Source organism: Acinonyx jubatus, chromosome B4, assembly GCF_027475565.1.
Source record: "Acinonyx jubatus isolate Ajub_Pintada_27869175 chromosome B4, VMU_Ajub_asm_v1.0, whole genome shotgun sequence".
NCBI lineage: Eukaryota > Metazoa > Chordata > Mammalia > Carnivora > Felidae > Acinonyx > Acinonyx jubatus.
The window spans coordinates 129,085,202-129,098,162 of record NC_069387.1 but is presented as its reverse complement, the minus strand read 5'-3'; the positions used below and the strand labels follow the sequence as shown (position 1 = coordinate 129,098,162).

Below are 12,961 nucleotides of genomic sequence, written 5' to 3'. Positions count from 1 at the left end.
CACCTCCACTCAGGCCCAGCCACCCTCCCTCCACCCAAGGCAGCTCACTTTCCCTTTGTCCCTTCAGGAGTACCGGCCAGCTCTCACGGCCTGCCCTCTCCTTCCTTTGGCCATGGCCACAGCCGCGGCCACAGCTCAGCATTGCCTCCCACCCGCCTGGACCACTGACGCGGCCTCCTCTAAGCACAGAGCCTCTCAAAAAGGCCTAGGGTCCCGAGTCGGCTCCGAACCTCCAGGGATGGCTCCAGGTGGTTTCAAACCAAGGTCCAGCTGCCTGATGGCACAGAGGCCGCAGCTCACCCTCCCAGCCCGGCCTCCCCTTCGTGTAGGGAACCCTGTTTTTATATCACCACGTATGCTCTCCGATCCCCGGCACAGCAGGACTCCAGGCCCCTCCGCACCAGCCCGAGTCCTCCGCTTACGTACCAGGCTTCCTCCTCCTCCGTTGACCAGGCAAACCCCTACCCGCGCCTTAAGACCCAACTTAATTGCCACCTCTGAGGCCCCTTTCCCTGCATACAACACACACCAATGGCAGCTGCCCTCCCACAGCCTCTGTTGCATTTGTGATTATCGTGAAGCCAGTTACTTATCCCTCACAGGCTACAGTAGAAGCAACTCCATTAGGGACATGCACTGTTCACCCTCCAGGACCAAGGGGCTAAGGGAATGTTTGTTAAAAAAAAAAAAAATTTAAAAAAAAAAAAACACATCAGGCACTGTTTTAGGCCAGGAAATCAGCTGCGATTGGGAGATGTGGCCCCTGCCCTGGTGGAACTCAGGAGACAGACAATAAACAAGGGACGGGTATATAATCTGATGCCAGGCGGTGGCTTAGGGAATGAGGCTCCAAGGGCAGGGCTACACAGGGCTAAGGCAAAAAGAGAGGGAAGAGATCTTGACTCCAGGCCTTTAGGCATTTACCCATTCGCAGCCACTTTACCATTTGCTTCCTGCAGCTCTCTGAGCTCAGGGCTAGAGGTCAGGAGAGAGGGAAAGGGTGTGAAGAGGCCCAGGAGGGACACCAGGCTGGGGCAGGCTCAGGCATGAAGGCAGCCATGATGAACCCAGAAAGCACCGTCAGTGGTGATCATGAGCCGCCTCTCTGCTCCAAAACCTTTCTTGGCTCCCCAGTGTCCCTGACCAAAGCCTAAACCGCTTCTCCTGGCCTTGGAGGCTTTCCTTCCCAGGTCCCCTTTCTATGTTGTCACCACTCCCCAAACGCGACCACCAGCCTTTGTCTACGCTGTTCCCTCCCTCCGTCCATTTCCACCTGATAAAGCCCTACAATCGCAGCTGGGCATCTTCCTTTGGAAAGCCCCTTCGCACCACAGGGATATGCTGTCCCTCCTTCAAGTGCCCCCACACGTTCAACATGGGCTTTCTCAAGAGAGGCAGCTGTGTACATTTCTTATCTAGCCCCAGCGAGAAAACTGGGGCAGACCTAGATACAAATGCTGGCTCAGCCCAGGCCGAGCTATGTCACTTGGGGCATGTCACTTCCCCTGTCTATACCTCAGTGCTCTCATCTGTTAGATGGGGAGTTACAATCATCCTTAGAGGATCAACTCTGGTAGCATTAAAGCACCCAATTCAGGATCTGGCAGGCACCCAGTAGGCAATGCAACCACCCTCCCCGGGCCAAGGGCTTGGGGCCTGGGGGTGGGCGGCCAGGACACTGACTCAGCTCCTCCCCCCACATCCCTCTGGCTCTCTGACCAAAGGGAGGCTGCTGACGACAGGAAGAGCCAGCAGGGAGGTGGCAGGATGTGCGGAGGCCGAGGAAGTCCAAGCAGCGGCCAGGTCATCACACTCTTAGGGGCAGGGGCCCTGAGGGCCCACCCCCAGCAGCCCAGCCCACTTCTTAGGGTCTCCACTAGCTTGAGGAAAGGGGATGTGCGCATGCGCAAACGCACCGTGCTCCACTCCATCACCCCACCCTCCAAGGCTGTCAGAGCCTCCCTAAGGCTCTAGCCAGAAACCAAAAGCAGCCCCGCCCCTCCTCTTCCAGAACATCACGGTCAAGGGGCCAGACTGACCTGAAAAGAGGCTCCTCGTTCCTTTACGTTCAGGGTAAACTCGGGCAACTCACCACCGCCCCCCCCCCCAACAAGCCTCGGTTTATCTAACTGTAAAATGGGAATAAAGGCCCACTCAGTTGCGAGGCTCAGTATGATCATTAAGGCATAGGTATTGATGTAACCGGAGTAGTGCCTATCCCCAAGAGAAAGACAAATCTCTGCCATCGTGTCCCCCACCCCACTCGTGGGCTTGCTCCGAGCCAAGGCCCCAGTGCTGCTGCGAAGTAGCAAGCCGAGGAGAACACGGCGTCGTGCCACTTCGGAAATCCCAGGACGGGCTCCCGGACGGGGTGGGACGGGGCGGCCCCTTCTCACCCACTCAACCTCGGGCGCCCATGCGGGCAGGCAGTCCTCCCAGGCCTGGATCAGCGCGACCCATTCGAGCCGGGGAGCGCCCCTCTCCAGCCCTGGGCGAGACCCCAGACCCAGGCCAGGCCCTTCTCCGCTCCTCCCACTGCCCGGAGCCCTGGGAGTCCCTACGGGCCTGGCAGCTTGGGAGAATCAGGTCAGGTCTTCACCGAGGGGGCTGGAGGGGAGGTGGAAAAGAGCCATCAGAAATTGTCCGTGACTGGTCCCACAAAAGTAGGCGGAGAGGGGACTGCCCAGGATAGGGAGTTCCCGTTTCCTCGGGGTCGCCGGGGCTCCTAGTCCGGAAAGGTAAGGAGGAGGCTGGGGGAAGTCGAGGCAGAACAGCCAGCTGGGGCCGCTGGGGTCGCCCTGTCTTCCGGCCGAGACCTCCTCTCGCCTTCGGGAAGTGAAGGGGGTGCCCAGGAGGGGAGCGGCTCGGCTGGGGCTCGGGCCGTCACTCTCCTCCCGGCCCGGGGCGCAGAAGGGCTGGCTCGGGGGTAGGGGGGGGCACTCACCGTCATGGCGGCGCCCCGGGGCGGCGGGAGCAGGAGGCAGGGAAGTGGAGAGGGCTCTCGGGCCGGGCCCAGCGGCGCGGGAATCCCGCCGCCGCCGCCGCCCCTCTCGGCTGCCCGCCGCCGCTCCTCCGGCCCTTCCCTTCCCCGGCGCTGCCCCGGCCCCTTCCATCCGCCCATAAAACTTTTTTTTTTTTTTTTTCAAACTTCCTGGGAGGACCCGGGAGGGCCAATGGGCGGCGAGGCAGCCGGGACAAACAGCCGCGGGGGCCGCGGGCGGACCAATGGGAGCGCGGGACGGGACGGGGGCGGGGCCTGCCGCGACGGGACGGGCGCGCGAGGGCGGTCGCGGCCGGCGGATGGGGGCGGAGGGAGTCGAGGGCCGGGCTCCCGCCCCGGGCGCGCTGGGAGGAAGGAAGGACCCTGCGTGCAGGTGACTCGGTCGGGCCCCGGCGCGGGAGTGCTGGGCGGGGACAGCCGGGTGTGGCACCCAGTCGCCCAGCGGTGGCTCCCGCGAGCCGCCGGACCGAGCGATGGGTCCACTCACTAAGGGCTCGGCGCCTCGGTTTGACGGAGACGTGGGCAATGCAGCCAGTACTAAAACTCAGCAGGTCCCACTCGCCGAGCCCCGCTCATGACCTGTGTAATCTAATTTCGTCCTCACCACAGACCTGACAGGGAGGTGTCCTTGTCCCCCTTTTACTAATGAGAAAACAGAGGCTCAGAGAGGTGAGCCGACTTGGCCAAGGTCACACAGTAAGAAGAGACGGGATTCCTAGCGCGTAATCTAAGCACAAAGCGAGTTCTGGAATGGTAGGGCCTTCTCCAAATGGCCCCTCCTTACAAGCGGGTCTTTCTCGGCTTGAGAACCCCATTTTGGGTTCTTGGATGTGGGCGTCCACACTTTTCTCACATTCCCAGCACTTGGCAGCTTGTAAGAGGCCTTTTCGCCCGCAGGAGCTCATCTGAGCTTCGTAGCAGAGGAGGGATCTTTGTGGAATTTGTTGAAAATGCAGTGGTTGCTTGTGTGGCATGGTGATTCAAACCCTGCAGTTACCTGAAGCAAAGTATTACTTACCCTCTCTGGGCCTCAACTTCACCCTCTGTAAAAGGGGAGAATGCTACTATCGCCTGATGTTCCTGTAAGGAGTGTTACTTTAAGTCACCCCCCTAGAACGTCCCCTTTATCCTTAGTCAGCTATTTTTAGGTGGGGAGGCAGGGGAGCTTGGAGTAACTGCCATTCCAATTTTCTGCCGTCTCAATTTGGGGTTCCGACATTATTGCTTTCATAACTATAATTGCTCTCCCCATTTCCCAGATAAAGAAATGGAGGGCCAGGGGCTGAAGTTCTGTCCTGGCATTTCCCCCCGGGTGTCTCTCCTCCACCCTGAGACATGAGGCCAAGGACAAGCCTGTCTTCCTCTAGACACCGGCCTTCCTGTCTCCACGCGCTGAGTTTTCCCGCTCTCCCCTCTACCTCACTTAGGCATTTGGTCCTTGGGAGAGTGAGTGAATAAACAGAAGACCTCCCCTACCACCACCCGTGCCCTGGTCCAGTGGCTCCCGACCAGCCTCCTTGCTGGTTTCCTGGCCTCTGGGACTCCTCTTTCAGTGCCCTCAACCCAGCGATCAGTTCACTCCCCTGCTCAAAGTTCAACAGTGCTAATAGATCAGCTCTGCATTCTTGTTGCAGGCGGTCAGCGGCCATCAGAATCTGACCCCTGCCTGCTGTCCTCCATCATTGCCCACACACGTTTTACATGCTAGGGATACGTAACACTGGACTGCTGGGAATTCCCAGAATAAACCAGGTCCTTTGTACCTCAGATGGGACGGCACATGTTGTTCTCTGCAGGGTCTGGAACACCTTCTCTTCCTGTCCTCTGTGCCCCGACACACACATACACTCCGCCCCCCCCCCCCCCCGCCCCTCCTTCCCCTCTCTCCAAATGTTCGTTTGTCTGGAAAATTCCTTCTCACCCTCCAGGTCTCAATCGAAAGGAAGCCAGGGTGCCCCCAGCCCAGAGGTAGAAACTCCTTGTCCGCTGCTCCCTGCATCTGGACATTCCGCCACTAAAATGATGACCACACTGTGTTCTAACCAGTTACGTGTCAGTGTCCTCACCAAACTGAGCTTCTTGTGGGCACAGAGTGTTTTTGCCTAGATCTCGGAGTCCACAGTAGGTCCTCAGTAAACAGAGGTCAAATGAGCGAATGCACAAATGGAGAAATGACTCCCTTGCCACATCTTGTCCTAGTGGGACAGAGATGGGACTGACTCAGGGACCCAGGAGTGAGTTATTGAACAGAGCCACCAAACTTGGGGGTTATCCATCCATCCAACCGTTGTTAAACTTGACTCTACTGAGGATAGCAGCATGAGGCTCAGAGAGGGCCACAACGTCCCAAAGCCGTACAACTTAGAGACAGAACTCAAGCCCAGGTTTCCTGGCTTTTGACCTTGGAGAGCGATGTCACCCTCCGACCCAAGGGATGTTCGAAGCTGCTCTAAGTAACCGTCTGGGAGACTCCGCTGGCAGTTCCGTCCCATAGCTCTTGATTTGCCTCATTCCCAGATGAGAAAACGCTGCACACCCACTCAGCCTCAGTTACCGCATCTGTCTAACGGGCAAAAATATCTGTGGGGATTCTCGGGGCTGCAAGGAGGGCTTGGAGATCAGGATGCCCAGAGATGGGAGGGTTCACATCTCAGCTCTGCCCCTTGTGTGACCTAGAACAAGTCGTGTTTTTCCTCAGCGCCCTTCATTTCCTTCTGTAAGACGGACAACACGGACCATACTTCGTATGCCCGGGGGTGAGGATTAAACGCGATCAGGCAGGCCATGCACCGAACACCGAGCTGAGCACAAACTAGGTGCCAAATACATGCTGGTTATCATCACCAGCACCATTGTCCCAGGTGCCTTTCCCCGTTTCTCTCCCCTTCTCTCCACCAGGGACTTACCTGCTCCCTCCTGCCAGACCGGCTGCATGTTGGTGACCTTTAGTTAGTGTGACAAGGTAATTCCCGCCCGTGGCTCGAAGGTACCACTCTGCTCAGATAACCGTGTTTGTCCCATCACCCGGGTGCCCTAACCCCCAAAGAGCAGCAGAGCGGAAGTTAGGAAGCGGGTGGGAAAAGTTAGTGTGTGGACGCCCCCAACCGTCACACCTCTGTGCCTCCTGATCTCCCTGAGCCCTCTCTGCAGCCCTGAGCATCGCTATAGATTCTGCCCCATTAAACAGATGTGGCAACTGAGGCGTGGGGTGGGTTAGCTGCAGCCAGTCTCTCGTCTAAGAATGAGGAAAATCAGCAGGAGGCCGACTCCCCTCAACCCGAGCCGTGCAACTCCAGCTCACCTCCCTGAGCCTCGGTCCCTTCATCTGCAAACTGGGTATACTGTCTCTAACGTGCCCAGCCTCGTGCTGGACCCAGAGCCAACGAGAGGGTACAGGAGTCATCCTGTCGACAAGAGAAGAGACCCCACGCGCCTGCCAGTGGCCCCTGGAGAGACCAGGCCCCTTCTCTCTGCTGCAAAGGGGGCAGGAGGAAGCGAGTCACAGCTGCCTGCCCTCCCTGCCCCTGAGGAAACCCTGAACCAGAGGCCTGAGTGTTTACAGCCCTCTCTGGGCAGGGGGTAGGTTACGTAATGCCAGATGTTTGTGAAACTGGCTGAGACCCAGGCCTGAGACACACTTTGCAATCCCAGAGCCCCCCCTCAGGCCATCCCTCCCTCCCTCCCCCCAACCTGACTCCCCTTGGCTCAGTTGCTGCTTGGCCGCTTTCAGCTGTATAGATTATTCAAACCCCCCCCCACCCTGAAAACAGAAAACAGCCCCCAGCCCCATCCTGGAGGTGGGATTCTCCTTTCTCGTGTGGGAGCCCCAATTCCCTCCTCTCAGCCCCCACTTTCCCTCCTTTGACTAACACCAACCTCCTTCCTCCCGTCCCCCTCTCTCCCACCCTCATCTCTCCCACCCTGCTGGAGCCAGCCTACCCTTTGCCACCTGAGGACCCCCAGAGACAGCAGGAACGGATTGAACAGCGTGGGAACGTCCCCGGGCATCCGCCATGAGGTCACCAGTCGGCCCTTGAGTGGGCTCCCAGCCTTGCCCTCCGCTGGCCTCTTGTCTGCCTGTCAAACAGGGTCCAGTGTTGGCCCCCAGGTCCCTTTGGTGGGATGGGGGGGGGGTCTCTGACTACAGTCTCCCCTGCCTATTCTGCCATGCCTACCTGGAAGGCCCAGGGCTCTCATCTTTCTTATCTCACAGAGTTGCCAAGAAAGGAACTTGCTAACTCATTCACACCATGGGGTGTTTGGCTGATAGGGCTCTTGGGGCTCAGCACCTTTGGGGGCGTGCACTTCACCCCCTAAAGCCAAACCACAGGTGGCCAGTAGGAAGGCGGGGAGGACGCGCCCCAGATGTGCGTTCAGCCTGCGTAGGGTTTTCAGATCGTTTTGCATTAGGTTACAATGTTAAATCATCGAGAGACTGACGTATAACTACATATTTCCAGTTTCTCAAGGTAGAAGACCTCTGGGCCCATCTTCCCCACGGCGTCAACCCGTGTGGCACCAAGAGGTCACACAAGTGCCCCTGATCTCTATCCCGCGTCCGCCTACTCTCCCCATTTTATGAAAGGAAGGAATGACAGACTTCTGCAGCCACTCCCGGCAAGGTCCCCAAATGCACCCCCTTTGCAGTCATCCTTGTTGGGGAAACAGGCCCCAAGAAAGCAGCAGCATTTACCCAAAGTCCCATAGCAGCTTACTGGCAGAGAGGTAGGCCAGAGCCCAGGGGTCCCCACTCTTCGGGGTCCAGAGCTTATCTGTCGGTGGGGTGTAAGGGCTTGGGGGGAAGGAGTCCACTCCCCACCTTGCCACCACATTCCCCCAGCAGGGCCCCGGCCACTAGACCAGGAGCTCCACGCGCTCCAATTTACTCCTGGCCCACACCCAGGCAAGCAGAAAGCGCTCACTAAGTGTACGTGAATAAATGAATGAATGAATCGATGAACGAACGAGCGAGCAAACGAACAAGGCAGTTACCAGCTCTGACCAATCCAGGCCGCCTGGGGATGGACTGAGAGGTTTCCACGTTGGTGGGATGGGCCCGTTTCGTGGAGATTAGAGGGGGACCCCTACATTGCTATTTCCGGTTCGTTCACGAAGCTCTGGCCCCAGGAAGTATGAAGAAATGACCCAGAAAGAGGAAGAAGCAAAGTTGCCAGAGCCCCTGTGAGAGCTGGAAGCGCCCTTAGTGACCAGTCCTCTGTCTCCTCCCCTTTCACCGACGGGGAGACTGGCCACCAAGCAATTAGAGTCCTGCCGCTGCCTCAGGAGGCCACGCGGCGGGTCAGGACAGAGCCAGGAAGCAACATCCAGGCAGCACCGGGACTGCGGGATGGGGGTCCTGAGCCCCAGGTTCTAATTTGAGGTCAGCCGCTGCCTGGCTGGTGTGACCTGGGATGACGCTCCTGCCCCTCGTTTCCTCCTCTGCAATGAGGGCCTGGGCAGAATCGCCCCAGCTCTGATTAGTGGCAGGGCCAGAATGGGGGTTCCAGGCTGCCAGGCAGATGCCCCCCTCTCACTCTCTTTTCTGGAGGCAGCACCCGGAAACAGCGGAAGCAGAGCAGGATGAGGAAAGCATAGCCCCAAGCGGCCCGTCTCCTCCCTGCCTCCTGCCCCAGGCTGTCAGCTCTGACCTCACCTCTCTGGAGGCTGAGGGTGATGAGAACAGTCTGTTTGGCAGGTTGTGGGGAGGGGAGGGGGGGGGGCACAGCGCTGTGCTCCAGCTGCTGCCTGGCCTTCCAGCAGCCTCGCTGGGTCCCACCCCCTGCACACATCCCTCCCGCCCCGGGGATCCTGGAGACCGTCCAGGCTCAGCTGACTGCCGCACCTCCTCGGCCCTCTTCAGCGGTTCTCTGGCTCCAGCTCCTGGAATCCCTACGCTTTCTCCCGGCCTGCCCAGCCCTCCAGAACCAGAAGGACCTTACCTTCAGAGACCGTCAGGCTCAAACTGCCATTTACCCAGAAAAACGGGAGCGACTTTTCAGGGCGTCCTAGCAAGTCAAAAGCAGAGCCCCAGGCGTCTGACCCCCGGATCATTTACCTGCCCCGGTCCCCAAGCCAAAAGGTGGCTCTGCGGCCCAGCCCCCCCGGGGCCCCTCTCTCAAGGCCCTACCATGCACACAGATGACCCCCATGGCAGAGCCAACCCCGGTCTGGACGACCCTTAGAGCGTATCAGAGGACCTCAGCCCGCCTCCAACCTGATTTCCCTTCCCCTTCACCTCCCTGTGCGCCCACACCCATGACCCAACTACCGAATCTGCCTGCTTCTGGTCGGTCAGTGAGTCTCGGCCTTTGCTTGGTTCTGATTCCTCAGGCTCCTCTGATTGGAACTGGAGGTAAGAAGGAACAAAGCTTAGCCCAGGTTATTTGCCAGGTTCCGTTCACATATCCACCTTCTTACCCATCCATCCAACATCTACCTAGCATCCAACATCAATAGACCCATGTATTGTCCATCCAACGGTCCAATGTCTGCCTTACGTTCTCCACTCACTAACCCACCCAGCATCCATTATCCCACTCATACATCCAGCCTCTATGTATCCATGGTCTACCCATCCATCCTGCAGCCAAGTATCCTTTCTCAACCCACACAACATCCATTCGCCACCCATTATCCGTATTCCACGTTTACCTCTCCACACACCACCCAACCATCCGTTCATGTTCTGCTCATGTTCATCCATCAACCCATCCGTCGCCCCATCTATCAGCCAAGCAAACATTATCTATCCGACACCTGTTATCCGCTCCACCCTCACCCATCTAACTTTCCATCCAGCATCTTTTTACCATTTATCATATCTGTGTATCTGTCCATCACCCATTTACACATCCGCCGTCCATCATTCATCCATCATCCCCCCCCCCCCCCCCCCGCCGCCCCGCTAACCCACCCATCCTCCATTTGCGTCTTGCAGGCACCAATCACTCATCCATTGGGGCTGAGCTCCTCCCGTGTGTCTGGCCAGGGGCTAGAAGTGCAGAGATAAAGTAGGCACAGCCCCTGCCCTCACGCAGCTCATCTTTCTTAAGGAGGAATGACAGCTGAGTGTGACCAGATGGAGGGCAGCAGGACCACCAAGCCCAGAAGAGAAACATTACCAACCCTGAGGTGGGGTGGCTGTTCGGGGAGGGGACCTCAGAACAGGGCACCTGATCTAAGACCTGAATGACGAACAAGTGTCTGGTGAGTGAAGAGAGGGAAGGGAAGAGCATCGTAGGCAATGGGAACAGCATGTGCAAAGGCGGGGAGATGCCCCTGGAGAGCTCCGCAGCCGGCTCAGTAGAGAGCAAATCTGGGCCAGAAGGAAGGCCAGGAGGAAGCCATGCCAAGGATTTTCATAGAGGGTGGCCAACTGGAGCCCCAGTGACAGCAGCTTCTTGGGAGGGGGCTCCAAGCCCCCCAGCCCCCCTTTGACCAGGAGGGTAGGACCAAGCTGGTTCATCTCTGCAAATCTCGGGTCTGTGCATTGAGTTGACTAGAGAATAGATTGATAAAAGCCTCAGGGAAATACAGGGAAGGGGACTCCCCAGTATGGCCATGGGCTCAGAGGCTTCACCAACATGGCCGTTAAAAGCACGGGCTCTGGAGTTAAAGGTTTGATCTGATTTCTCACAACGTATACATGTGTGACTTCCGGCAAATGGCGGACTAAGGCTGAGCCTCGGATCAGGCTGAGGCATATAGATGGCAAAGCACGTAAAACACCAAGCCCAGGGCCCGGCACACTGGAAACCCTCCCCTGCCATCCAGGAGGGAGGCAGCATCGGGCTGCACATCAAGGAAGTGAGGGGGCTTGGATGAACGAGCAGGAGCCTCCATATCACGCCAGTGGGTACCTATGAGGGAAGAAGTTGGTCCCATTTTACAGGGTAAGACCAGGGCAAGAGAGGCCGGGTGCCCAAACCACACGCTGCATTCCCAGTGAGCTGAGGCCAGGTTGCCCGGCCTCGGCCTCCAGGACCCTCTCCCCACCCACCATCTTCAGGTAGACGCTCCGGGCAGCACCAGAGTACCACCGACCCTGTGACCCTGCCCCTGAGCCAAGGAGGCAGGCAAGGGACTTGGTGAGCCCCTACTATGTGCCAGGCCCCCAGACCTGCACATAGTAGGCCCTCGTTTAAGTAGCCTGTCTTAGCACTCAACTCAACCCAATGAGCATTTGTACAACCTCTTCTCTGTGCCCGAGAGGAGCTGTAGGGGCCAGAAAGGGGTAAGTGAAACTGTCCTACATTTGAGGAACTTAGAATACAGAAGGGAGGGACGCCTGGGTGGCTCAGTCAGTTGAGTGTCCGACTTCAGCTCAGGTCATGATCTCACCACTCATGAGTTCGAGCTCCACATCGGGCTGCATGCTGACAGCTCAGAGCCTGGAGCCAGCTTTGGATTCTGTGTCTCCCTCTCTCTCTCTGCCTCTCCCCCACTCGTGCTTTGTGTCTGTCTGTCTCTCTCTCTCTCTCTCTCTCTCTCTCTCTCTCAAAAATAAATAAAGATTAAAAAAAAAAAAAGAATACAGCAGGGAAGTCAGGGGGACTTGACCACACTGGTTGCCGTCCCAGCCAGGGTCAGGTAAGAGCCATCAGAGGCAACACAAGCCAAGGACTGTGCAGCCAGGAAGGGAGAATGCCTGGTCAGAGCACCTTGCTTGAAGCGGTCCACCCCTGCCCCAGCCCTTACTAGCTGTGTGATCTTAAGTGGCTTAACCTCTCTGAGTATCAGTTTCCTTATCTGTAAATAAACAGTGCCTCTCGGCATCAGGTTGCTATGGAAATTGAATGAGGAAAACACCCACAAAACATTCAGACCGGGGCTTAGCATCTAGTAAATGTTGGTCAGTATCACTGCGGGGGCGGTCGGAAAAGTTTTGGTCGGGAGGAGGGATTAGGGCTGAGCCTCGGAAGGTGTGCACTTGTCCGGGTGAGGCTGACTTTCAGGCTGCCCCTTGGACGCGACACTGACTTACCTCCCACTCTGGCAAGCTGGGACCCTCTGCAGGGCTCCTGCTCCCCGGCTGGCCCATCTCCTCCAGACTAGCCATAGTCGAGGTCTCCGGTCCACGTGTCACTTTGGTCTTTGGCCACTGGGTGGAGACGTAGTCAGGGCTGGGTGGCTGGGCAGAGCTCTGGGGCCACGGCCCAGCTTTCTGTCCGTTGACTAGGGTGGCCTCCACCCAGCCGTCAGGCTGGCCCTGTCGCTGTCGCTCCAGGGTACCGTTCGTGGCTGGGGAACCCACCTCTGGCCCCGAAGCAGTGGCCAGGGTACCCCCGTGTCCAGCTGGGTCCTGGCGGGGCAGCCGGGCCTGCAGGAGCTCCAGGAGGCCTTCCCAGTCTAGCCTGGGAAGACGGGAGGCGAGCGTCGACGCCTCCATGCAGGCCCAGGCCCCCTCTCGGAGTGCCCCGAGGAGGCCCACGAGGTCCCTCCAGTCAAGCTCGGGTCGCCTCTCAGGGCTATGCCGGTGTGGGCATGTTCCCTCAGCACCCCGGCCCGTGGTGGTGGGGGTCTCGGGGCCTACCCTGGAGCTCTCCGGGGCGCTCGTAGGCTGGTGAGGACACAGCTCTGGCAGGCTGCCCCAGCCTCTCTCCAGGTATCTGTGAGGGCCCTGGGCACCTGGAGACTCCTCCTGACTCTGCCGGCCCCCCGGAGGCTGTCTTGGGCCTGCCCGGCCACTTTCCAGAGATCTTTCTGGCCGCCGCTCCCTCTCAGGGGTCCGGGCTGATGTCCTCGGGGGCAGCGAGGACCCCTGGAGCCTCCGGTCCCCTTCAGGCCGCCTCTCGGGGCTCCTGGGATGAGGGGGCTCCGCTTGGCTCCGCCGGGCCGGTTCTGCCTGCTTCGCAAGGGGCTTGGTTACCTGAGGATAAGTGAGGGGGTGCGTGGCGCTCCAGAACCCTGACGGGGTGGTCTCTCTCCAGTACAGGAAACTGGGGAGAGGCAGGCTGTGTC

The 12,961-nt window shown here is 58.6% G+C and overlaps 1 protein-coding gene across 2 annotated transcripts in view; it reads right to left on the bottom strand.

The window, feature by feature from the left end:
* Positions 1-12,961, bottom strand: part of TRIOBP (TRIO and F-actin binding protein) — a 50,638-nt gene that overhangs the window by 18,460 nt on the left and 19,217 nt on the right. The window contains exons 7-10 of one of the 2 annotated variants that reach the window (XM_027070787.2): positions 11,985-12,869; positions 9,915-9,992; positions 9,270-9,347; positions 6,941-7,078 (exon numbers count right to left, since the gene is read on the bottom strand). In XM_027070787.2, the coding sequence (XP_026926588.2) occupies positions 6,941-7,078; positions 9,270-9,347; positions 9,915-9,992; positions 11,985-12,869 (1,179 nt within the window). Of the gene's footprint in view, positions 1-2,944; positions 3,137-6,940; positions 7,079-9,269; positions 9,348-9,914; positions 9,993-11,984; positions 12,870-12,961 lie in introns of those variants that run through there. The other variant, XM_027070796.2, reaches the window with a different exon arrangement.